Source organism: Zosterops lateralis (assembly GCF_965231275.1).
Source record: "Zosterops lateralis genome assembly, chromosome: 2".
In the NCBI taxonomy this organism is placed as follows: Eukaryota; Metazoa; Chordata; class Aves; order Passeriformes; family Zosteropidae; genus Zosterops; species Zosterops lateralis.
The window spans coordinates 32,140,591-32,168,158 of NC_139763.1; the positions used below are offsets into that span (position 1 = coordinate 32,140,591).

A 27,568-nucleotide genomic window follows, 5' to 3' on the forward strand; every position below is an offset into this window, starting at 1 on the left:
TGGCAGCTGTGCATTAAATTTAGAAATTTTTTGTTTACTTATTTACTTACTTGACTTATTCTCACATTTTTTACATGTGGTCACTCTGATTTGGCCACTTAATAGCTCAGGTGGGAGAAATGAAGCTCTAAAAAGACAGATCTGTGTTCTCATTTCCTTTGTCCTGTTCTGTCTTACCATTTGATGGCCCTTTGTCCCTTACATGTCTGTGACTTCATGTCCATCACATTGTTAGTGTTGCAGTAGAAGGCACTGTCTGAAGAAAAAGAAAGGAAGTGAAAATAAATGTTAGTTTATTTTTGTGTAGCTTTGCATGTTACCTGTAGTTTATTTAGTATCTTAGACAACCATGTTTTTCTGAATTAGACTGACATTTTTGTATATTATTAAAAAATAGGATAGTAGGTTCTTGTTTCATTAATCTTTGTCTAAATTTCTTCTGCCAGTTTGATACCTATAAATGTTTTTGTTTGCTAGCTAGTTTACATGAAGTTTTATATGTATTTACATGTAAGTTTAATCAGTAACATTCAATGCACATTCACATAAATGATTAAATGTCATGAATTTTTAATATTAAAAATTCATGGGAAAAAATCTGTGATGAGTGATATCGGAAGTTTTTCCCAAGACAATTTGATGCTAAAAATATTAAATTGAACAATATTTTTCTGCCATATTTGATGGATCTTTTAATTTTACTCTGGATCTTGACCCTTACACCATATAGAAGTGGAATTGGCTGCAAGGACCTACCAAAGATTTTGTTAGTGCAAAGAATTTCTGTAACTTTTCCTTGCTGTCCCTCCAAAATAGGGGAAAAAATCTTTCTATTTAACCGACAGAACCTGGGGCAGAATTGAAGGACAAAGATGGTCCTTTCTCTTAAGTTCAGAATCACAACATTTTTGTTGTGTCTTCAAAGAATTAATGTTTTTCTTGTTAGTAATTCTGCATTTTGAATAAAGGAGCAGAGAGCAGACAGAAATTATTTTGAAAGCAATGTAAAAACCAGCCAAGCAAGATAGTTCCACAATTCGTAAGAGAGAGACAGTACAATTTTATTGAAGGACTGTAGAGGATCTCTCTAGAAATAAGTGTTTGTGAAAGAAAATATTGCCTGAAATAGTAAAAGGGAAACTTAAAAAAAATTTAAAGGTACTTAGGTTATTGGCTTGGATATTCATTACTAAAATCACATGGGGACATATAGTTTCTTTAGTGAACATGATGAATTTTAATTTACTGAGAGATTTTTTCTGATTACCTAGCTGAGATGATTGTCCTGATGCACACTATTGAATTTTATATTTTCTGTTGTCATGTTCAGATTTATAATTCATTGGCTCGTGAATCTAGATATAAACAACAGAAGCTTAAATCCTATTAGCTTAGTAAACTACGTTTCATTAATGCAGGAGTTGCTATAAGAGGGCATATGTTATCTTTTTACTGTTAGCAATTGACCTGTAGTATATTTTCATCTGACAGCTTGATCCTCCCACTGAAGTGAATATGGAGCACTCACAGACTTCACTAGTGGGGTTTCAGCCCTTAATACATGTTCTCATGTTTCTGTTAATTATCTCATAAATTGTGTAACGGAATTTTGACTAAGGTAGCAAAGTACTGGTTTTTTATTACTCTTGCATTGTAGGTGCCTTAAGGTCGTTTTCTGTTAAGTGCATTGAACTTACTGCTGGTCTTTTGCTCTTCTGTTTAGCAGCCTTATTGCCAACTTAATTTATAATTGAAGTAAACCAGTGGTTCTCAAATTATGCCCTGTGGATCACTGGGCATTGACAGTGCACTTGCTGGTAATCCACAGCAAGCCTCTGAGCTAGCAGGTACTGGCTTTCCTCCAAGTTGCCATCCAGGTGTTCCTCTGATCAGAACAATGGAGTGGAGGAGACAGCCCATGCCCTCAATGCCTGTGGGCAACGAAGTATTTCTGCTGAGCTCCTCTTCACTCCTTGAAAATGCTTGAGAACCCCGGCATTGAGCATTTGAGTTGCTTGTATTTATACTGTGTTGCTGCTCCTTAATCATGCATGTTGCCCCTCCATTTCTGTGCAGATTGCAGCCCTCCTCCGGAAGAATCTGCCCCAGGTATGTGCATTCATGGCTTCTGCTTCTGAAAACTGCAGGGGTTTGTTCACACTTAACTGAACAAGTGCCTTGCTTTAAGATGGACCATTTTGAAATGGCAATGCTTTACAACACCACGTGAGTTACCTAAGCTGTTCAGAAGTTATTATTTCTTAAGAGTGCAGGGGTTATCTGGTCATTTCTCATGTCCAGATATGGGAGAGAGCTTGTTCAGGGACTCTTGGGTTTCTCCAGTTGATGTTTTTTTGCAAACTGATGTAGGTGACAATGGTTTAAGGCCTGTTCCAAATGTCATTGAAGTCTGTGGGAGTCTAACATTTCAGACATGGCCTTTCACATGGGCTATTGAGCTAGTCTTTCTGAATGAGGAGTCAAGCAGAATATGGAGGAGTCAACAAGGGTGATGGAAAATCTGTGTTGTGGGTGCACACCAAGTAGTATTGCGGATTGCAAATCTCATGTTTCAGGATACAGAATTTAGGAGTCTCATTCTAGTGTTAACCTTCTTTTGTCTGTCCTTGTCCCTCTGTACTTAATATGAAAAGATCTAAAATATCTTTTCAAGGCCTTGGAGGACAGCTGTTTTAATAATCTTTTTATTGCTGTGGAAAAGAGAGACCCTTAGAGCAAAAAAAGCAAGAACTTTTCCCACCTGACGTTACATCCTACAAGCTTTATGTATTTGGTTCTCTTAATAAGACATTATTTTAAGATGAAATAGTCTGTAGTATATAGCAGAAGTTCAGTATGTGAACTCATTGGCTTTCCCAACATCCCTACCTTGTTCTGACCTAATTTGAGACTGGGATTGCAATTTGTTTTATTCCTGTTTACTGTTAATAACAACTACCATTGATTAAAAAATGAGAGAACACAGGTGACAGCTCTGTGAAGTAGGTAGCAAAAATCCTTTAGAAATTTGCAGACTGACATTGGTGGTTTTTTCATGGCCAGAATTTTAAACCAAGAGAATACATGCACAGAGGACTTTTGCTCACTACCCTGGATGAGTCCCTGCATTGTATGTGAATGTTGGGAGAAAAAAACCCCATCTAATAATTGTATTATCTTCACCAGGGTACTTTGTGATTACCAAAGATAAACATATCTTTCAAATGAAGTGCTGTCAGACACACTACAGTTTTAAATCTTTGCCGAGTTAGTAATTATAAGTACATGTATGTACATACAGTCAATGAAATGATGATGTGCTGGAAGATATTTTCAGTTCTTGTTATTCTCATTTGCTTACAGATAAGCTTTTAAATGCAGTAAGAGAAACACTGTAATTTCTGTTTTGCTTTTTAAGTGTTCACAAGGCCATGTTATGGCATCTGACTAATTTTGAGATAAAATATTTAATAGAACTTAAAAGACAAGCTGTGATTCCTTGCCTGTTCTTTTGATGTTTCCTGCTTTTTTTAAGACGACGAAACAGTCAACTTCCCCTTTGTGTAGTTTGTTAGGTTATCTATCTACCACATAGAATAAAAGCCAAAAGGATAGATCTGTTAATCTTGCCAGATATGTTTCTGTTAGCAGACTTCCAGAGTTCCCTTCTTTGGCTGATTATCAAAGGAATGGTTATGATCACTGACTCTTAGCCTTTGAGTCGGAATCCCAAACAATTTCCTGTCAGGGATTTTAAGTGTCTCATTCATGCAGGTTCTGGTCTGTTAGTTGGTCTGGTCCTACAGCCAGTGTGTGCTGTTTGTGAGCCCTGGTGCTTTTAAAAAATAAAACATATTGTCCTGCCCTTTAAAAAGGGAAGGACTTGGACAACCCAGTTTTACTTCTGTGCTTCCTGTGCAGGACCTTGAACAGAATCCCTCTGGGTCATCTCTTGCGTATTTCAGTGGAAGAAAAGCTCCAAAGTACTTCCAACAATCCCATCTAAATCACTGTGTTTAGTATTTCTTGCTATCTAGCTTAAAGCCTTTTAAACTGCTCAGGAGACAGGAAACTGTCTAAAAAGAGTACCTACATTAATGTCTCACCTCACACCTTATTATTCTTAACTGCAATTAGGAGATGAGCATCATCTTGCCTCACCGAGGTGCAATAAGGATCAATAAGGTGGTGAGGTAGTTGAATGATAGATCTATGAGCCTAGACATTCAAAAGGCAGGATATTTGGGAGGAATCTCATTGACAGAAATGGCTAAGCAGATGGTTCCTATTTCTGTAATGCAATGGACTCCTTATTGTCTGTCCATGTATGTGCAGTGAAAGGATTTGTTTGAATACAAACATGCAGCTATATACACTTCTGTATATAGTTATTAATGTTTCTGTTACAATTTCCAAATCAGCTATTGTACAGCCTGTTGTGTGGGCACAAATTCTGGTAACTTTTACATGATCTGGAAAGTTGTAACAGCTTTACAGAGTAAAATTCTACATATTTTCCTCATGCAATAACCACACTGTAAGGTTAATTATTACAAAGCAGCAAATAGCCGTCCAGCCAAAATAAAATGATTTCTAAATGTGAATTATCAACAACTTTGACTTGCAACAAGAAGTTTCTCCTTAATCTGTTTGCTTCTAATAAAGTGCTTCCACTGCTGCTAATTTTTTTTTTTCTTTTAACCAGGTGAATGGAGTGAAGCTCTTTATCCCTTGCTGACCACACTCACTGACTGCGTAGCCATGATGAGTGACAAGGCAAAGAAAGCCATGGTCTTTTTATTAATGCAGGACAGTGCCCCGACAATAGGGCTCTGCCTGAGCCTTCAGTATCGCAGGGATGTTGTCTTCTGCCAAACTGTAAGCAAGCATGATTTGATTTCACTTCCACATTTGGTAGGGTTTCTGTGAAATATGAAAGGTTACTCTTTTGAGAATTTTTCAGATCTCTTCCCAGGTTTGACACTGATTTCCCCTCACAAGCTGTGCTATCCTGTCCTTACTGGTTACATGCATGCATTTGATAACATATATAAATTAGGTCTCCTCTTGGATATACATTCATTCACTATTGAAAACAAAAATTATTCCAGAACTAGTAAAAATATACTGCTCTATTCAGAAACAGCCTTTGCCTTCCAGTGCCACCAAGCAAAAGCAGAAGTAAAATGTGAATGATGGGGAGCAAAAAGGTCTGTGAGTAGCAGGTTTACTCCCTCAGTTATCTTCTGTTGTTTCCTGCATTGAGAAACCCAGCAGCATGTATGGTACCTAAGGGCAGAAGTCCAGCTATGGGAGGAGAAACTAGTTCTGTGTTTTTTTCCTAGAAGTTCTGTTTCTGGATTTGCTGGCATCTCTTGTGTCAGACAATGACTAGCAAGTATCTGCACTAAAAAATTTCCATGGTCCACAGAAAAAAAATTCTTCCACCCACTACACTTCTGTAGTGTGTCTGCTTTCCTGTGAAATCACTATCTTGTTCATTGATTTCAAACAATTTATTTCTTTTTGTTCATTGATTTCAAACAATTTATTTCTTGGACATCACTGGCAGGGTTTTGTCCCATAATGTAATATCAAAAATGTAAAACAAGTGACAGGATGAGAGGAAATGTCCTCAAGCTGTGTCAGGGTAGATTTTAGATTAGATATTAGGAAAAAATTCTTAATGGAATGGGTTGTTAAGACCTAGAGTGGGCTGCCCAGGAAAGTGTCACCATGGAGTCAGCATCCCTGAAGTGTTCAAAAAATGTGTGGATATGGTAGCTGAGGACATGGTTTAGTGGTGTACATTGTGGTGGTCCTGAGTTGGACTTGGTGATCTTGGAGGTGTTTTCCAGCCTTAATGATTCTTTGATTCTGTGATCTCATAGACATAAAATCAGGGAATTTTCCTGTATAAAACCTGCCTCATAATGCAGATAATTTTTGAACTCAATCCTTTGAATATATTTATCCATCATAATCAGAACTTTAATCTCTTCTGTTTAATTCTATAACAAAGTTATACACCTGTGTACACAGTATATGGCCATCACCTGGGAAATTCCTTTGTTGACAGTGAATCAAGACTGGTATTAATCTTAGATAATAGTACTGACCTTAGTACTAGCTCTTCAGGATCTTGTTCTGAATATCTTGTAACACCAGAGTTTAAATCTGCATAATGCAAATATACTACATTTTTAGGGTTTATCAAATGTCATTTTTGAAAAACAGTAATTTATTCATACTATCAAAATTCTTGGCCCAGAACTAGCTGTGTGGCTTTTCTGTTTAAAACTAAAACAATTCTCTAAAGAGCAACTTCTGTAATTCATAAGTTGTAGACCCTACCACAAGTGATTGTGTTCAGAAAACAAAAAGGTGTGAGATTTTCACCAGCCTCATTTTGAGACAGCTTGTGAGATAAAGGCAGCGTGCCCTGAATCTGATTATATGTATGTTTTGGGTTTTCACTGGTTGGTTGTCTTCAGCTGCAAGGAAAAGAAGATGTTTAAGGGAAAGAGCATCTGTTTGACAGATTTTATTGCACCTCTTATACATGCTATCATTTTTGTTTGGGGCTGAAGAACCTTTTTTATTTTGAATCATTTCATTCTTGTCTGTTTCCTCTCTCACAGCTGACGGCTCTCATTTGTGGTTTCATTATCAAGCTGAGGAACTGCCTGCATGATGATGGATTTCTAAGACAGCTCTACACCATTGGTTTGCTGGCACAGTTTGAGAGCCTGCTGAGCACTTATGGTAAAGGCACAGGGCCAGGGGGTGGGATTAGCTGTTGACTCAGCAAAATCTGCATTAAATTGGCTACAGCAGGATCTGAGTGTTTGGGACAATCTGCAGCTCAGCTACAAGATTATTTTAAAAACTAAAATGCAAAACTAAATTATAGCTGAAGTACTTAACTATCTAACAACTCTGAATTTCTTCACACTTAATTGAATTGCTTCTAAAATATAAAGTGTACTTCTTTTATAATAGAATGTCAAAGGTTTAAGAAAGATTAAAATGTATCACAGTGGTCTTTGGAGTTTTTTTCAGAAATTAATTGGATGAAAGTTCTGGTAAGCTGGGGGAAACTGTGCCCAAAATACACCTTTTGAATTTTTTTGAAACTTCTGTATCCTTGCAGCACAATGTGAGACTGAAGAGAGAATATAAAAAGGGAAAGTACTTCACTCAGAAGTGTTTCACTCCTGTGTCTCAAAAGCTGTCTGGATGGTGATTAGAGAATGCTTTACCAGACAAATCCAGAATACCTTGTAGCTACTCCAGTGCAAAGGATATCATGGCTCTGACAATGCTGAGAACTGCTTATTAGTATCATCTAATTTGGAAAATCAGCATATAAGCTATTTAAAGAACAGTACTCTGGACTGTTCTGGATAACTTGTGTTTTCTAAACTTGCTGAACTCAAAAAATCAGCTATGACATTGTCTGTAGGTCAAGGGGGAGGCCTGGGCTGCAGCGCTGCTTCATCTGTGGAACTTCTTCATGCAGAGATGGCCTACTGTTGTCATCAAACTGACAAAGGGAAGTTGTGCAAAACGAGTAATTAGAATTCACTTTTTCCTCTTGGATTTAGGTGAGGAGCTGGCAATGCTGGAGGACATGAGTTTGGGAATCATGGACTTGAGGAATGTAACCTTTAAAGTAACTCAGGCTACATCAAATACATCTACTGACATGCTGCCAGTCATCACTGGAAATCGGTAAAAAACAATAAATATACTTTTTTCTTGATGAGTGGGAACATGCCAAAATTTGGCTTTTTCTATCCAAATTGTAGAAGAACTGCAGTATTAATCAGCAGAACAAAATCAGCTATTGTCAGGAAATTGGCAGATCTGATTTGAATGTCTGTGAGGATATAAATGCAACATTTCAGGTTGCTGCAGGTTTGATTTTGAACTAGAATAGATTTTATGACTAGAAGCAAGTTGTGGCAGTTCCTTAAAGTCAGTTTTGACTGATGGTTGCTTTTTAATGGTTATATTATGTTCTAGGTGTTATCCCTCCTTAGATAAATAACACGTTCTTGAAATGTACCTCTTTGATCCTTATGTCTAACGGCTGTTTATTTCTTTTCAGTGATGGATTTAACGTGAGGATCCCTCTGCCAAGCGCCTTGTTTGATTTGTTGCCACGTGAGATTCAAAGTGGAATGTTACTGAGGGTTCAGCCTGTTCTTTTCAACGTGGGGATCAATGAGCAGCAAACCCTAGCAGAGAAGTAGGTATCCAGTCAGGCAAGCTCCGCCTTACTGGCAGATCAGCAATGGAACTCCGTCGATGTGGAATTGCACTCTTGTATAACTGACTGTAATTCAGCTTCTCCAATACACGAACATGGGAACACTGTTCTAAATGAATCTGCCAAATGCCAAACAAAAGGAGGTCCTTCATTATGTGCCACGTAGCAGTGAAGCTCCTTATCTCATGGGTTTGAGACTAGTGCAAGTTCATGTAGTTCAGATGTGAATTTACAATGGGAGATCTATCAAGGGCTATTTAGCACACAGGTGCTGCCTTGTGAGTTAAGACCTCTGTGAGTGACAGATCAGTAGAGGCTGAGATCATTCTGGGTATTGCTGTGTATTGCTGTCTTGGTCTTGCACTCTCCCAGAGACTCCCTCTCCTGGTCACTGTCAAAATTCAGGATAGTGGCCAAGGTGCACCTCTGTTTTAACATACCTTTGCAGTATTTATGTAATGCAATACTGCTGTTGTAAAGGTGAAAAATATAATTATGTAGTTATATTTACTAGGGAAACTGTTCAGTTCTGGAAGAGCCAGCAGATTCTCTCTGTTATGGCCACATCCTGTAAAGAGTACAGTGACAGAGCAGTGCTCCAACAGAGCACTCCAGTGAAGCCAGGCATATGTTGTGACAGCAGCCTCAGTACAGGGCTGGAGTGTGCACTATGGTGCTGGACAATGAGAAAAAGTCTAACAAAAGCATTCCAGCAATTACTGTTGTCCTCTGTTGCCTACAAAGGAAGCCCAAGATGACTAGCTCAGTTACAGATATCAACACTCTGTGTGTACATCTGTGTATGCAGATATATGTAGATTAAATGAATCAGGGCATTGTTGATAATATTTATTACATTCATAGTTTATTACTCCTAGATCCATATTTTTCATTTACATACCTGAAGTTAACATTCTCAGTCCTATCTACTGATATTATGCTTGTTATTACTAGTTTTTGAACTAAACTAGTAAATCCATTATTAAAAGTTTAAATTTAGGTAAAAGAATTTTCCAGGTAGGAATTTAATATTGAAAAAGAGACATGAAAGCCAAAGAATTTTAAATACCATTTTCTATAAGATTTTTCTTACACCCCTCTTCCCTTTTTCCCCCTCATATTCATATATTTTCTTTCTCTATAGTGAATTGTTACAACAGTTCTGTGTTACACTTCACCTGGCGTTTGAATGGTTAGGGAAATCCTGGGATGAATCTTTAAACTAGTTTTTGGGAGACATTTTGCCAAGTGCAGCTGTTTCAAAGAAAAAGAGAAACATTTTATCTTGGGCTTAATTGTTCCTTTCTTGTCCTATTAAAGGTTTGGGGACACCTCACTGCAAGAAATAATTAACATGGAAAGTTTAGTGCGGTTGAATTCATATTTTGAGCAGTTCAAGGAAGTTTTGCCTGATGATTGTAAGTATTTTGTAATTAATGACAAATTTGCTTGAACAGCACAATTCAGGCTATTTTTTCATTTGCTTGCTCTATATTGGTTTTTTAAATGTCGACAATACACCAGAATTTGTAACCTCCAAGAAATGATACAACTCTGTTTTAATACTTTAGTACTAAGTAGAGTGGAATCTAGACGTTTAAAGGTCAGACTGATTAACTTTCGTTTTTAAAGTTACTTTTACATCTCTTTCTAAGTGGCACTATGTACTGTATAATCATCCAGTTAGGCAGTGAGACTGTTGTAAGGTAAAAGTGTAAAAGTGACAGGTTCTAGCAGCATCACTTTTGTGTGCAGTTTTTGGTGATGCTCCCTGCACTTATGATAAAACTTGCACCGTAAAAGAGATAAAAGAGAGCAACTACCAGTTTTTAGGAACTCAGTCACTTCCCTCTGTTTTTCCTTTGGCACTTCCCTATAATTGTTGTGTCTAGAGCCAACAACAGAGAACCTGGAAGAGAGACAAAAGCTACATGCTTAATTTTTACTGGAGTTTTTACTGGTTAATTTCTTGCTTGTTACTGCTTAGGGTTTTTTTTTTTGAGAAGACAGTGGCATAAGTGTTACTTACATGTGACCACAAAAATGGTGAAAATTCATCAATTGATTACTATTACAATCAAACTTCTTCTAAGGTTATTTTGTGTGGCCAACAGTTGCAGTTTTATTCCAGAAATACAAATGCAACAGCATGCAACAGTATATTAAGAATTCTGTCTGGTAAAGTATGTTATTGCACAATCATTTACTCTGAATTTTTTCTGATACCGCTGAGAGCAGAGCCTGCTTTCCTCCATCCAGGCATTAATAATGCTACATAATAAATACTCCAGAATGTTAGCTGCAAATTTTAATTTTTTATTGTATAGTAGTCTAGCATCAGATTTTCTTGTACGGTTCAAAAATTAATCAGTTTAAAATGCATTTTGTTCACGTCTCTGTCTAGTCTTTTATAATAATAATTCCCATTTAGATCCTTTCTCTCCTCTTTAATTTTGCTTGCCTTTTTTTACTTTACTTCAGTCTCTCCCCTCCTCCCCAAACCTCTTATATTTGATCCAATGATCTTTTAGCTTTTGCCTTTTATTTTTCCTCCTGAAAGTTGTGGTGATATTTAGGATGTACAAAATGAAATATACTTTTCTGTGAACCCTTATCAAGGGAGAATAGAATTTTACATTTAACTGCAAACCAGGTAATTATGCTCAGTTATATATTCTGTGCTAGGTAGAGGCAAAAGGAAAAACAAACAGATCATTCTAGGGGACAAAGGTTTCAGAAGTACCTGCTGGCAGATTGCAGGAAATATTCTGTTCGGGAACAGTACACAAGGAAAGTTGATTTCTTATCTATTGTCCATGTCCATGTGTTCTTAATTCTAAACTCTGCAGAATTTCTATTAGCTTCACTAGCTCCTTGTCCTTGTTCTGTTAGCTCTCCTTAGCTTTAGAAAGAGGAGATGGCCTGTGCTCTCCTCTTGTTTACAGGTATTAATTTCTTTCTAGGTGTAGAGCTCAAGCAGACCAGACCAGGACAGGCACAGTGTTTTTAATTATAGAATAGAAATGTAGAATTATTTAGGTTGGAAAAGATATTCAAGATCATCAGGTCCAGCTGTTTCCACATCACTGCCAAGTCTACCCCTAAACTATCTCCCCAGGTGCCACATCTCCACATTTTTTAAATACCTCCAAGGATGCTGACTCAACCAGTTCCCTGAGCAGCCTGTTCTGGTTCCCTTTCAGTAAAGAAGTTTTTCCCAACATCCAATCTAAATCTCCTCTGGTGCAGCTTTGAGGCCGTTTTCTCTTGTCCTGTCACTGGTAGCCTGGGAGAAGAGCCCCCCTGGCTTTCAGGTGGTCGTAGAGAGCACTAAGGTCCCCCCTGAGCCTCCTTTTCTCCAGGCTAAACAGCCCCAGCTCCTTCAGCTGCTTCTCGTAAGACTTTTGCTCCACACCCTTTGCCAGCTCCATTGCCCTTCTCTGGACACCATTGAGGTTTCAACACCTCAATGTCCTTCTTACAGTGAGAGGCCCAGAGCTGAACACAGCACTCAAGGTGAGGCCTCACTAGTGCTGAGTACAGAGGGACAATCCCTGCCCTGGTCCTGCTGGCCACACTATTGCTGATACAGACCAGGTCACCATTGGCCTTTTTGGCCACCTGAGCACTGCTGGTGCATCTTCAGCTGCTGTTGACCAGCACCTCCAGGTCCTTTTCTACCAGAAGCTTTCCAGCCACTCTGCTCCCAGCCTGTAGCAGTGCACGGGGTTGTTGGGACCCAAGGGCAGCACCTGGCACTTGGTCATGCTGAACCCCATAAAAGTGGCCTTGACCTGTCCAGATCCCTCTGTAGAGCTTTCTTGCGCTCCAGTAGATCAGCACTCCTGCCCAGCTTGGTGCCATCTGCCAGTGACTGAGGGTGCACTTGATCCCCTTCTCCAGATCATTGATAAAGATTTTAAACAGGACTGGCTGCAGAATTGAACCCTGGGGAACCACACTGGTGACCAGCCTCCAGCTGGATGTAGCACCATTCACCAGCACTCTGTGGGCCTGGCCATCCAGCTGGGATTTTTACCCAGTGAACAGTATGTCCCACCAAGCCATGATCAGTAAGTTAGTCCAGGAGAATGCTGTGGGAAGCAGTGTTAAAGGCTTTGCTAAAGTCCAGCTAAACAATGTCCACAGCCTTCCCTCATCTACTCAGCAGGTCACCTTCCTGTAGGAGGAGATCAGGTTAGTCTAGCACACTATTTTCTGAGAAGTAGGCCTACAATATGTCACTCAGGTAGGATTTTTTTGGTCACAATGTCATCTCTTACAGTGCACATCTCCAAATTTATTCAGTCACAGCTTTAGTTAGTGTTCTCCATTGTTACTCCTTTAAAGAAACAACAACAACAAAGACAACTTGTTGAATACTTGTAATTGATTTTCTGGATATCTTGCTATATATGTAAGAGATGATGTGCAAGAATTTGAACACAGAAGATGAGTACTGAAGGTACTGTAAAAAATTTAAACTACTTTATTTCCACTTAGTGAAATATTAATAAACAGATCATGACAATGTGGTGTCTTGTGGGTGTTTCTTGTAACTAAAAGCTGACCAGCTTTTTAAATTTTTGCAAATTTAAAATGGAAAATGTGAGGAGAATACAAAATATCTTCAGAGTTTCTCTGAAGACATGCATGCTCTCCTGTCACCTCTGTGACATACAAACCAAAAGACTACACCAATTTTTCTCCCTCTGTTCATTCTCTTATTATACTGCTATTAGATTCTGAGTCCCTGAAGTTTTAAATAACTGGAATTTATATTTCCAGTTGAGTTTAATTAAGCTTGAATCTGTTTTGTTGATGGTCTTAAATAAATCAGAACTCGAATAATTGTTCTAGTTTCAAGAAAACGCAAATGCATTTGTAACAGGAAACACTTTGTAAAAGATCTGTTGAATACAGATGAGTAAGTGGAGTTGGTTTTGTTTGTTTTGTAGGTCTACCTCGATCTCGTAGTCAGACGTGCCTGCCTGAACTGTTAAGATTTCTGGGACAAAATGTACATGCAAGGAAAAACAAGAATGTTGATATCCTTTGGCAAGCTGCTGAGGTATTTATTCATCTAAGCATTTCTGCATAGTTCAGCTGATTTTCTGTATACATATGTATTTGCCCCCTTTTTATTACTGATATGCTTGAACTTCATTTGATTGCATGTAGCTTGGAAATGCTGCCAGGCTAGACCTCCTCTAGAATGAGGCATAGGGAGATAAAATGTATTTTCCATATCAGAAATTTCCCCTCAACTCATACAATGAAGTTCTGCTTTCTCAAACATGCCAAACATTGACACCAAAGCCCTGCACAACGTTTGTGTCTTTCTAAGGGGAAGTACAGGTGTTCTCTCTGACAGAAAGTTATGCATGTAGGAAGAGTGACAGATTGTCTACCCCATTCCTAGATATGCCGCAGACTTAATGGTGTTCGATTTACGAGCTGTAAAAGTGCCAAGGATAGGACTGCCATGTCCATCACCCTGGAGCAGTGTTTGATCCTACAGCATGAACATGGAATGGCTCCACAGGTCTTCACTCAGGCTCTGGAGTGTATGAGGAGGTAAGAGTTTGACCACTTCACTTATTCCTAGATAAGGAACCATGCAAACTGCAGAGGAGTGGTGGTCTCTGTTTCCATCAAAAGAAAAAAAAAGTAAACTAAAGTCAGGAAACTGTAGAACTGACTGCTAGAATTCATCCCTCCCGTGCATGTGAGTTGCATATGCTAAAGCTGGTTCTTAACAGATTTATATCACGTGGGCTTGAGTTTTCAGTAGGAAATGAAGAGTTTTCAGACACGCATGTAAAATATTTTTTCTGTTAATGCCGAGCGTACAGAACAGGAAACTGGTGCTTCTTTGAAAGTTGTTTAATGACGACTTTACCTGAACTGTCATAGCACTGGGTTTCTTAGTTCTAGATCAGGGACATTACTCAGGGATGACCTGTCTTTTGTTCTTTGAAACACAGACACCTGCAGTTTGCACTGGTTTGCCATGTGTATTCTTTAGCAGTGAAACACTGCTCACTGGGTGAAATGTCAGTATGAGTGTTTCACACTACAGCAACCAAATTTCATCACAATGTGTCAGTGTGCTGTTGTCATATCAATATAAAGATGTTCTATATTCTGAAGCAGCAGAGATGTTTGCAGAATTAAGTACTGTACTTTAAAAAAAAAAAAAATCTGTTTACTGTTGTTCAATGCCTTGTTTCAAGCACTGCTGGAAAACTCCGTAAGTCACATACCAAAAGAAAGGATAAGAAATCTAGCTTTAGTCTTTATCAATGTAGTTCAACAATGCTGTTCAGTCCTGTTTTTCAACATTCACTCTTATCGAATGTACTGTACTGTGTGTCTTTTCACCAAATTCTCTAGAGTGTTCAATTCTCTTATCCTTTCTGTATGTTTTTGCTGTTTGACCCTTTCTTACTCTTCAGTTACCTAGAAGAAAAATGTCTCACAGAACAACACTTGCAGCCTCATACACTAGTAATTTGGGGGTTTATATCTACATCTAATTGTGTGGCACTGGACTTTTTTATTTTCAGTTTTTTGCTGCACTTTTTGCTACATTATCACAGAGTTAGTGACACTACATGAAAAGCGCATTCAGAAAAACACACTCTTAAACCTTGATATTAGAAACAAAACCTGAAACAGCTTTGCGAGAGAGAATTTACTAACTTAAAATGAACTAAGTGGTTTTCAAACATCTTCATTTAAATTATGCAACTTGTTGACATAGACATCCGAAACTTATATAGTTTCACAGTTGTGTATTTAATAAGATTAAAATTAAATAGGAAAAATACTGGGAATCTTGTTACTTTCTTCAAATTTTTTACTGGGTCACTAGATTGGTTTTTTTTAATGCAATCAAAGACACAGTAGAGAGAGAGGTTAATAATAACATTGTTTTGGCCCTTCAGTCTACCAATCTAATATAACACAGGATCAGATAAAATATTCACCCAAGAAAAATACTGCTTTGTGTTGACTTACACAGGGATATTGAAAGAGGGCCAATTTAATCAAAACCTTTGGCTTGAGTGTTCTACCAACATCAAGAACTTGCTCTGGCAGGTGAAGGACATGACTTTTTCTTCTGTTAAATCTTTGGCTAGGAGAGATTGTGCAGGGCAAATACTGACTAGTACAGAAGGAAAACCAAGATTAGACCCTTCTGTAAGCCCATCATTCTTCCTCACATCTTATTGCTCTTCGGGATAGGTGGTTGTGTTTTTAAAATTATTTGTCAGTTGTACTCAAGAAAAATGGCACAGAATTAACAAAACTTAATGAGAGAGAGGGGATTATGGAACAAATATGCAGGAGTCCAACTCCACCAAATCCCATTCCAGCCTGGACAGTTTGACCTGACCTACATGACAAATACAGGATAAGAATGCATAGCAAATTGTACTCAAATTGCTTCCAGGGCATTCAGAAAACTTATGTTTTGTTCTTTTAACTTGGATCTTTTATTTAGCTGTACTGGAAAAGGAAGGCTTAGTACATTCTTAAAGACTTTTGAAGTTTGTGAGGCATTTGGAAGGACAGGAAAGAGGTACTAGTAATTTGTCAGACTGAAAGTATGTCATCTCTTCTATACTGACAACTTCCTAGAGAAGAAAGGTGTCCTTGCTCATACCATTCTTGAAAAAATTAAGAAAGCATCATCTTCTTCCATGTGATGTTGGTCTTCCTAAGTGTTAGTTCCCACTTCCTCGTCCTCAGAGATTTCCCTTATTTCCTAGTCTTGTGATAATTATCTATCTGTGACAATTGTGTTCAGTGAGCAGGAACATCAGGGAGGAAATATGGAGTGTTCTTCTAGATTCTTGTAGAAATTTACAGATATAAGTTTGTGGCTTTGACCTTAGAAACAAATTATTATAATAAATCTTATTAGAATAAACTCATTTTCTGGAAATAAGTTACAGCTTTTATTGTCCTAAATCAAACACACAGTAACTCCCAGCTCACAAATAGTAAAATCATCTTAAAGTCCAAGATAAGAGGGCATGGCTACCTGACCAGTAAAGACAGAACAAGAGTCAAAGTCTAGCTGGTTCAAGTAGCCTCTTCCATCTGCAGCCCAAGCTCCCCACTAGGATCTTTGACTCCCTGCCCTCCCTCTTCCTACCAGATTTCTGTCCTGTCAGAAATGCCAATGGAGCTGTTCGTGAGAATATGCACTAAGGCAGTTTCAGTCAAGATCATCCTGGGTAGTAAAATCCTTTACATGTTTTGGGTAGCCCAGCTCATTTTCATTAAAGGAATTAGGAACGTGCAACACAAGCAATTTAGCCAACAGAGAAGAGCCATCTCTAATAGGGGCTCTTGAAAAGCAGCTGAAAATGAGGTAAGGAAAATCACCATGGTGCTGACTAAAAGGATTACCTAATAAAGTCCTACTAGTCATGTTTGGGTATGACCACTCATTGCAATAAAACAGCTATGATAAAAAGCTTGGTTGGATTTCTTCACTGATTTGACCTGCTTTAAGAACAAAATCATATTGAGTAGAGCTAGATCACTTAGCAGATACCCACCCAGCTGCTCACTACCTTCCCCCAACAGTACAGGGGGAAAAATATGTGAAAAACTCATGGATTGCGATAAAGACAAGGGAGATCCCTTGCCAGTTACTGGTACGGAACTGGCAAAACAGATTCTGAGAAATTTTTTTTATTTATTGCCAATGGATTTGGGGTGTTAGGAAATAAAGACAAAAGCTAAGAACCTTGCCCTCCACCTCCCTTCTTATCCCAGGCCAAAGTATTCCACTGCTTCTTTCTCGGCTCCTCTACTTCCATCCCTTCTGATGGAAGCAGATGTGGAACAGGGATTTGCAGTCAGTCCATAACAGGTCTTGCTGCCTTAAGTTTTAGCTTTCATGTTTTTCAGATTCTGTGCTGTGTAGGGGTGTAGTTCTGAGCCTCACATTAAGTGTCAGTAAGCTCTTGTCAGAGTAGGTATAGAAAAAAATCCTTTTCCAGATGGAGACCAAGGACAACAGTTACAAGTTTTCAGGCCCAAAAGCATAAACAGTGATGGACTGAAGAGAGAAAACAACAAGGATGGGACTTCATAAGTTCCGAAGCTGTAACTGGACAATTAACCCCAATATGTAAATGGACCCAAACTTATAAAAATGTGAAATCTTGTGATCAGTGGTCTATTTTGTGACCATTTTGGGCCCATCTTGGGCCAGGCTCTTGTACTGCCCAAGATGTATCCTTAAAGGCCTTTTAATAAATACCTACTTTATTCTCTTAGCTCTGTCCAGTCTCTGTTCCAGGTCAACCTTCCCAAGGCATCAGTCTCCTCTGTTCCTTCCTCCTTGCACTCTTCTTTTGCTCCAGTGTGGGTCATTCCCATGGTCTGCCGTCCTTCAGGATGAACCTGCTCATGCATGGGCTCTCCATGGTCTCCAATTTCCTTCAGTAAATATTCATCTGCTACACTAGGGGTCCTTCATGGGCTGCAGTGTGGATAGTTCCTCTCCATGACTGCAGAGGAAACTGCTTCAGCTCTTCTCCTTCCCTGACTTTGGTGCTTACAGGGCTCTTTCTCAGATCTTTTCTCATCACTCTTCACTGCCATGCAGTGCTTTGCCTTTTCTCACACACTCCTTCCCCAAGGCACCAGCATGGCTGAGGGCTCAGCTGTGCCTGCAGGACATCACTGAAGCTGGCTGGAACCAGCAGTGTCCAGCATGGGGCAGCCCTAGCCTCTCCTCACAGAGGAGAATTCCCATATGCCAGCTCAATTGGAAGGTAAACTGCTGTGTCTCCTAACCCTAGTCTTCTCCTTGAGATAGTCTGCTGATGAATGTTTTCATTTAGGACACTGTACAATTTGGTATATTTGATATTTCCAAAAAGTGACACTTCACCCCTCAGGGAGGAGTGTCTACATGGGCCAACAGTGACAAGGAAAGCACTTTCCAGCTCAGGCCTCCATTCCCACCATACATGTCTGTATATACATCTTCATGTAAAATTGAGTAGCATGATACTGATTTTTAATGGTGGAGATGTGGCATGTGATGTTCATAATGCCAACTTAGCATTTTTAGCCTTCCTTCTTTCCCTCTCCCATTGCTTTACATTTTATCTATAGGCTAAAACTTTTTTTTTCCTCCAGGCTATTTCACTGAGCCTTTATCCACCACTTTCCAGTAAGCACTAGGTTTCCACTGACTGATTCTCCTGATCACACACACACGCCCCTCTTTCCACTGCTACAAAGGTAGTTAGGATTTGTAGCATCACAGACTCAATCTGCCCTTGTCCACTGTAGGCATCATGAGTGAAAACATCTTCATCACCAGTTTGTATCAAATCCAGATCAGAAATACAGTTGGTTTAGTTCCCTGCCCACCTAATTCCATTGGACTTGATGTGTCACCAGCATCTGAATGCTCTTTTTCACCACTTCCAGGATGTATCTGATTTCTTGCAGGACATTGTTTGATGCTTACATAACCCTGCTACACAACCATCAAGTTTATGGATGGTTTGTTATGGATGGAGCAAGTGCACAAGCTCTAACAGCATCAGGCTTACAGATTGGATTTAGAATCCCAGAATCATAGAAGTATTTGAGTTGAAAGGAACCTTGAAGATGATCTAGTTCCAACACCCCTGCCATGGATAGGGACACATTCAATTAGACCAGGTTGCCCAAAACTCCCTCCAGCCTGGCCTTTAACACTTTCAGGGATGAGCATCTGTGGCTGCCTCACCGCTCTCAGAATTTTTCCTTGTATCTAATCTAAACCTATTCTCTTTCCCTTTGAACTTATTCCCTCTTGTAAATAGTCTCTCTCCCTCTTTCTTGTATGCTCCCTTCTGGTACTGGAAGGCTGCAATTCAGTCACCCCTAAGCCATCTCCTTCCAGGCTGAACAAACCCAATTTTCTCAGCCTTTCCTTGTAGGAGAGGTGCCCCATCCCTCTGTTCATCTTGGTCATTTAATTGTTGCTTTGTGAACTAAAAATAGAGTTGGAGTGCTCAGGGTATAAGAGTGATCCAAAATTAAAGACCATACTACAAAGCCTACCAGGCTACCTGAGGAGTTGTTCTTCACTGTAGCCTTCAGTGCTCAATGTAACAAGTGGGTGCACAATGAGACGGGCTTTGCAGCATGTCTTCAGAAAAAATGCCTGTTGGTATACTCTTGAATTCATGTCCAAACAGAAAAAATAGTTGGGTGGTTTGTTTTGTTTTTTTAATTGATGTGTTAGACAGGTAGTTAGGAGATTAAATTAAATCACTGCAGCCCACATGGAAAGATGTTTGAAAGGGTCAAATACTACAATGGTTATTCATGTTCAGCTTGCTTTTCAGAGCTCCACTTCTTTGCAGCATGCCAAAGCATGGCAGAGCAGCATGGGGTATTATTGCTTGGTAATCTGAAAGAATGAACATGGAAAACCATTAATGTTCAACCTACATGTGTTTATTTTCACTAGACTACAGTACTTCTTTCTTATTTTTCTCTTTTATTCTCTTTCCCTCTCCTTATTTCTATAATTGTACTGATACATATTTTTGAGATATTTTCCCACTCTTTCTTTACTTCATCTTCTGGTTTTGTTGTGCGTTCTTCCATGTTTTTTCATTTTCTTGACCACCTTGTGTTGCCATCTCTTTTTATCCATTCATTTGCATGTCTGTCTTCCGTTCTGTTTTATTTTCCCTCTTCCCAAACTTCTTCCTTTTCACAGCATTGGAACACGGGAGATAGTCACCCAGAAGAACTTGAGTGGCTTGGTGCCCATCCGAGATTTCAGACTAGATCCCAGCCTCCTCTACTCTATTCCTTTACTAGCTCTCAGCCCCAATTTACTGATTGTGTGGCTGTTTCTGAGCATAGCATACCTGGTGGCCAGATTACGTTGCAAGTGAAGATAGAGTTCAAAAACAAAAAAGAAAATAAAAAAAATAGAATAAAAACAACAAAAACCCACAAAAACAAAAAAGTGCTTGAATGTGTATTGCCACTTGGTATCTGCTGGACAAAGGAATGTGTCATAGCATTGTCTGCCAAGAATTATTATTATGCCTTACAATTTTACGTTTCTATTGTACTAAACTGTAAATATACATCAAATTATTTTATCAAAAAGAATTGTATGGAAACTTTAAATTATTGTTCTGCTTTCAGTGCTTGTAACATAGTCTGACATTGGCCTGTTACCTCGTTACTTTAGCTGGCCTGAGGATCTCTTACCAAATACAGTTTTGTGTTACTTGTTTCATGTATTCCAGAGAAAGGAACTCTGTCTGAAAAGAATTTGTATCTTTTTGTATATTTAAGGTGTATGCTAATCTTGCCTTTCATTTTTACGAGGTATGAAGAGAAAAATAAAAACATGGGTGGGGTTTATAAGAAATTGTAAATTTATTTAAAGAAGCAACAAATTTATACGTTAATTTCAAAGCATAATATCCAAATTACATTACTGAACAGTTTGTAGAACCATAGTCTTGTTCCTTTCTCATGGTTAAATATATTCTAATAGACTAGAAAACACTCAGAAAGCAAACTGCAGTGTGCTGCATGCAGAATTATTTCATTCTATTTGTAGATCTACATTTTGCAATGTATTAAAGACATGAGGAGATTGACTTGTGGATAGGAGGGGGATGTGACTGGCATTAGCCTGCCAATGATCCATTATCTATTTTAGGTGCTCTGCTATAGAGCTTATTGTGAAATAGGGTCATCCTAGAAGTTAAAGATAATGGTCTTTAATTTTCAGGCAAGAAGAGGGAGGTATCAGTTAACTCCTTTAATAGCTGGGTTTCAGATTTTCCACTGGGCTTTATTTTAATTCCATTAGACTAAATATTACTGTTACTTTCATTTTTAAGCGTTGCACAGCTTTAATAATTTATGATGCTGATAGTGACTTAGTGATAAACAAGTGTTGGTAAGTTAACATTTATTTAAGTGGTGAGATTAAAGTGGCTTCCTAGTTTAGTGATGCAGAGTAATTGCAGATGAAATTTGCTCATCATTTATATATAACATCGAACTAGGGGAAGCCTATTTAAACCAAAAGATTTTGTTGATGCTGTGGTCTGGCAGAGCTTGTCAATAGCAATAGCTGATAAAAAAACCTAACCTCATTTAATGTAGTTTGATAAATTCATAAAGGGTTTTACTTCGCTTGGTGCCTGAGATGACATTGGGCTTCTGAGGAGAACTAGTACTGTGATTTGTATTTTCTACTATTATTAACTTGCTCAAAAAATATAGATAGCTTTAGCTTTTATTGTAAATTTTAATGGAATTTAGAGCTGCTGAGAGAAGTATGCTGAAATAAAAAACCAAAAAAGCACAGTTAGAATAAAAATCAGAATCAAATCCTAAATTTGGATTTAATTATTCTAACTAAAAAAAAAAAAGAAAAAAAAAAAGTGTGTGGTTATATTTGCGTGTTCATGAAATCAGACTGTACAGTACACTATCTCTTAATATTTTTCCTCACTATTCTTCCAATTTTGTTTTTAAAAGAAAAAAAAAAAAACCAAAACACTACAAAGACATACATGTTTATATATCTATATATAAAGCATGCATCCTGTTTATTTTTAATTGCAATCAGTTTTGGTACATTCTTACTGCTGTTGAGGTTTATCATGATATGGTGGTTTGGGACATGTCCCTGTGCTCTGCTGATACCTGATGCTACTGTGTCTCCATAGAAATCATCTGCTCTTCATGGTTAGCTCTGGTTTGTTTGCTGTGGCTGCACCAGGCTACCTTTTTGCAAAGTGAGCAGTTGTCAGCTTGGACCATGGCCTTGATCTTGCAATGTGGGGAGTGTCCTGGGTTCAGTCTAATCAGATGTGAAAGTAACTTTTGAATCACAGAATATCCTGAGTTGGAAGGGATCCACAAGAATCAAGGATCAGTTCCTGGCTTGGCACAGGGCAGCCACAGGCATCCCCGCCATGGGCCTGAGTGCACTGTCCAAACACTTCTTGCACTCTGGCAGACTTGGGGCCAATAAACACTTCCCTGGGCACCTGTTCCAGTGTCCAGCCACACTCTGGTGGCAGGCATATTCACTGAACTCCCTGAGATTATTAATCTGTTTAAAGTATGAAGGTGCTGCTCATGATTGCCACTAGGGTTGCAGTAAGACTACCTTAAAACTGTTTGGAATGAAAGCCCAGGCTTTTTGAAAACATGTAGGCTTTTTTCTTCTTACACTTCAATGGGAACAAGTTCAGTTTTTTTTTCATTTTGGAGCCTGACCTGTGCTTTTGTTAAGGCATTCAGATTTAAGATGCAGTAGTGCATCCTGCTTGTGTGCTTCCAAGAGAAGAAAGATGGCATGTGAAATGTGGGAAATATATCCCTGTCACTTTAACTGTGCCATGAGGGACACATGCAATAACCAGATGCAGTGAAATGTGTTATGAAGAGAATGATTCACTTTGCAGTTAAAATGCTCACCTAGCATCACATATTTGCAAGTTAAACTTACTGCTTTTATTAGTACTCTGAAGTATGATTTGTGCAAACGTTTGATGTATCTATTTGGCTGCAAGAGCCGTTGGGGGAGTTTTGTGAAACACAAACCAGTGCCAGAAAAACAGTGTAATCACAGATGATCCATTCTATAAAAGGCAAGCACAGAATGTGCTCCGGAGACAAATTTCAAACTTAGTTAAACTATTCCTTAGAGAAAAAAAAAAAAAAAAAAAAGATGGTATTTTATGAAGTTAAACAAGGTGTTACATACAGAACACAGTTACAACCAGTTTCATGAACCAAAATTAGAAGAACGGTGAGGTCTGTAAAAGCATGAGAGCTTTCAAACTGAACCAGAATCCAAACCCTCCTTTTGAATCAGATGATCACAGCTTACCTGGTAGATGCTGCAGCCATCTCCAAGGCAGGACTAATGTGACATTTCCACCATAAGATGCTGTACTGTACACTTTGCCATGATGTTCTACTATTCATTGTTTAAGTTCCAGTCCTCAATCAGGGAAAGACATTCTCCTGCAAGCCTAAATTGATTTATAATATATATTTAAAAGATAGTGCTTCCTCTTTGTATGTCTGTTTTTTGGATATAATCAAAGGAATTCTGAATTAGATTTACAAGTGTAAAGAAGCCTTATAACCGGAGTAGTTTTCTATTGTAGCACAGAACCTCTTTGTAATGTGAGGCAGTTGCACCAAAACACTGGGTGAAAATTAAATTCTGCACAGCTTTATTTCTTGGGGGTGATGACTGTCAATGCAGCCAGTCTTTTTTGCACTGCTATTTCATTATTAGGATTTTTTTTAGATTGTGTTGGTTTTCACGTCCATTTATGCATGCAGAGATAACTGGAATGTCATATATTATTTTTGTATCAGCTCTAATCTTTAAGTAAGTACTTATAATACTGACATACAGGGAACAATAAAATTACTTTAAAGCTCTTATGGAGAGATCAGCAGGTTTTGGTTTTCAGCTTTATGTGTTAATAAATTAGCAGAACTGCTTTTAAGCAATCCCTTGGGATCCCTTGTGCAGTGAATGGCATGTGAACTCCACAACAGTGTACCTTGAAATACATGAAACTGGCGTGAAAGAACCTTTTCAGTAGATGTGCTGCTGCTTTCTAGAAATGCAAAACTAGCAATCAGACATAGCTTGTGTCCATTCTGTGTGCTTCTTTACTGGCATTGTATGATGAGTCATCTCTTTTAATATTTGCAGTGGCAAATTAATTAAACGCTCATTAAATATAACCAACTTTATTTTAATGCTATAAAATAACCAGTTCATTTCATCTTAGTTTAAGTCGTTTTTCTTTTTTTTTTTTTCCCTTTTACTGCTGTCATTTTTTGTGCTTGTTTTTTTTCCCCAGTGAGGGTTGTCGCCGAGAAAATACAATGAAGAATGTTGGATGTCGCAAGTATGCATTTAATTCCCTGCAACTGAAGGCTTTCCCAAAGTATTACAGGCCTCCAGAAGGAACTTATGGAAAAGTTGAAACATAAGCATACTATGTCCTTTAATTGCTGTTCCATTAAAACATGTGGATGCACTCTAGATTAACACATGATTTCGTCATCCAGAAGAGATAAATAACCTTTTTGTACGTTTCGCTAGGTCATACAGAGCATGTTACCGAATTGGAATCTATAGTAACAATTATTCTGACACCTTAGTTGAGAATAGTGTGATGACTCTCTGCCCGTTTCAATAGCCTTCAGTGTATGTAAGATGAGCAGATATTGTGCTATTTAATAATTACCTATATGCAAATAGCTAGGTACCTCCTGGATGGGCAAGGACTCTAGGAATGGTATTTAGGCAGCTGTTTCCATAACATCTTTTTATACTGAGTTGATTTGTGATTGAGCTTTTCCTAAATTTTTTAAAACCGAGAGTAAAACTCAAAAGTTGTAAATAAAAAGGATCCTAGGCAGTTTAGTAACTGTAGAACGCATTGTTACAATCAATAAAACGGGGTTTAATTTAAAAAAAAATCAGCACAATAAGAGCCAGGAGAAAGAATTGTTTTACTGTATATAGGATGCCATCTTCGTGTATGAAATTAACGATTTATAAAAGGCCAGACATGTGAGGTCTGGTTTGTAATTCTGTTCAAATAAAAAAAATTCCTGTCATCTTTGGCAGGTAAGGCCTTGGGCACACTACTGATTTTAAAAAGTATTTCAGAAACATCATGATGTTTAACTATTAATGCAAGCAAACAGTTCCCCATGCCCTTCCCCACTCTAAGGCAAGTGCAACAAGCAAATTGACAATGTTGCACATGACACGTTCAGTATATTCCATGGTGTTCCACATTAATTAACACATTTTTACCCATGGTTTTTTTATATAATTTCTGAATTGTAAGCATTAGAATCTCGGGGCGTTACATTATTTTGGTCAGTGTATGATTTTTCTGTATTGCTTTTGTATGTAATTACAAAAATGCTCAAAGTGCCCAGTGCACCCCCTTTCTCCAAAATCAAAATCGGTTTCTACTTACCTTTGCATTTCACCTGTTGAGAATCCTGGTGGGGAGAAGTGTGACCGGTGTCAGGGTATTTCTGAGGATGTTAGCGATGCCCTGTATTGACAGAGAGGAACTGCTCAGTGCTACTGCTTGTGCCTGAGAACCACAGGTGGGTTCTAGTTTATGACAAAGGTGGTCAGTTGGATCGCTTTTGATAAAAAATGTTCAACAGATCTCCTCTGAAATAATCTCCCAAAGAATGCCTTCAAAGCTAACAGCTAAAAGCTAAGATAGTATTTTAAAAAGCAGCTAGATGTTAATTTCCAAATTTTAACAGGATCCAGTAATCTCTAGCTAGCTTCATTCAGCACACTGTCCTTTTCTTCTTGATTTCTAAGGATATAAGTTTTAGAATAGAAAAAATCTATTCTTGTGGGAGTAGCAACAGCCAGGTAAGTATATGGCTGTTTTCTGATTTCTTTCTCCCTCTCACTGATGTTTGTCTGTGCTGTCACTGCTCTATCAATCAGCCATGTTCATTCTGCTCCCATGTAGGTTTGGGGGTTACAGGCCCAGAAGTTTTTGCATTTTGCTTTTTGCAGTTTAACACTGAGCAGCATGTCACAAAGCCAGGTCAGAGAGTTCTGCTGAACTAGGCCGTTACCATTATTTCAGTCTCTTTAGGATTACAAAACATGGAATTCTGTGCAAAAGCAATGTATTGTAGTACCTACCCCAGGTCTGAAGAAATCAGCTACAGTAGAACAGTCCCTTGGAAATGTTACTTACACTGTTTGCCAATTAATAAATGTTGATTTTGTTTTATTTTTTTGCTAACAAGTAAACAAATATATGATGAAACATTTTTCAATGGGATCTATTTAGACCATTAGTTCTGCTCAGCCTCCAGTCCCTGGCCCATTATTAAATGCTACTTTATTTTTGTATAAATTATGCTCTTTATATCCTTTAGTTTTTATGAGTTGATAATTTTATTTTGTATATTTCAGACATGGTAATTTTAAGTCCTGTATTGTTACACTAAAAATCTTCCAATGTTCGGCTTCAGAAGGAAATAACAAATGTCTCTTGTAACAATTAGCAGTGCCGCTCTCTTAGATGGTGGCCAACAATCATTAGACCTGCTGTAGAGCTTAGCAATCCTTTATTTATTTTGTATAGCAATGTAATCTGAAAAAGTTGCTGAGTTTTGCCTGCACGTGGTGGAACTGCAGCCCCGGGTGGGGTGTGGTTGTGCCCGGGCGCGGTGTCCGCTGGCGCGCCCTGGACACGGCGCTGCCGCGACGGGCTTGGGCTCCTCGCAGGGGCAGCACCGACAGCGAGGCCTGGAGCGGCTCCTCCAGAGAAAACTGTGACACGTGAAATCCACACGGGACCCTCACAAGGGGGAAGGGAGCTTTTCTCTTGCACAGGAGAGGCGAATCTGAGAATTACTGTAAAATGAAGTTCTGTCTAATGTTCTTTTTTTGAGTACACTTTTTAAATTATAAAACATACAAAGGTAAAAGAAGAAAACTGTTGCCAAGTATGTTCTGTGTATGTTCTGTGAAAGTATCTACAGCACAGTTGCCTTTTTTTCATTTATACGTGTAAAATTATTGTATAATACAACATTGTTTTGTCCCAACACGACTGTATTTGCCAAGCTTTGTGCATTGAAATATTTTTATTTATTTGGTTTTGGGCAGTATTAATATATCATAAACATATGGCTACTGTTTTATATATTCTAGTTCATCCAGTCCATGTATGCTGTAAATGTGCTAGTCTCTAGGATGAAAACCAATAAAGAACTGACAAGAATAACAATGGTGGCTTGGTTTTAATGCGTTTGTGGTAAGTGAAACACTTTCAGGCTCCTTGACTTGATAGACTTTTATCGGTTGGAGAGCATATAAAGCCAAGTAGTGTGGGAAGACATTTTACACAGATGTGATAGTCAGGAAGTCGTTACTTCTAACCTCTGCTAAAGAACAGCTGCTACTGATTTTCTGTAGTTAAGTAAGGCACCAGCTTGTCCCACATGCTACAGGTTGTGCTGCAGCAGTTAAATAAGCAATATGAGATATTTTTCCTCCCTAATTTTATCTACTTTCTCCATGAATATTCTGTAAGAGCTTCTTGAGCTTTGTTCCCTGCACTTTTCCTTCCATTAGCAGATTTTTTTTCTCTACTACTGCTTCCCATTGAGCCAACTCATCCCTCCAGCAGCTTTAGCAGTTGGGCTGCCTCTCAACTGGGAGAGGTTGTCCTT

The 27,568-nt window shown here is 38.5% G+C and overlaps 1 protein-coding gene across 12 annotated transcripts in view; it reads left to right on the top strand.

Moving 5' to 3' along the window:
- The window catches only part of INPP4A (inositol polyphosphate-4-phosphatase type I A), a 113,406-nt gene extending 86,289 nt beyond the window's left edge, over positions 1-27,117 (top strand). For 10 of the 12 annotated variants that reach the window (XM_083854539.1, XM_083854549.1, XM_083854546.1 and 7 more), the window contains 9 exons: positions 2,077-2,109; positions 4,706-4,878; positions 6,642-6,765; positions 7,608-7,734; positions 8,114-8,254; positions 9,596-9,693; positions 13,234-13,346; positions 13,698-13,852; positions 24,190-27,117. In XM_083854539.1, coding sequence (XP_083710665.1) covers positions 2,077-2,109; positions 4,706-4,878; positions 6,642-6,765; positions 7,608-7,734; positions 8,114-8,254; positions 9,596-9,693; positions 13,234-13,346; positions 13,698-13,852; positions 24,190-24,322 — 1,097 coding nt within the window. In that variant the 3' untranslated portion in view covers positions 24,323-27,117. The remainder of the gene's footprint in view (positions 1-2,076; positions 2,110-4,705; positions 4,879-6,641; positions 6,766-7,607; positions 7,735-8,113; positions 8,255-9,595; positions 9,694-13,233; positions 13,347-13,697; positions 13,853-24,189) is intronic. The other 2 variants (XM_083854550.1, XM_083854542.1) reach the window with 1 other exon arrangement.
- The last annotated feature ends 451 nt before the right edge of the window (positions 27,118-27,568 follow it).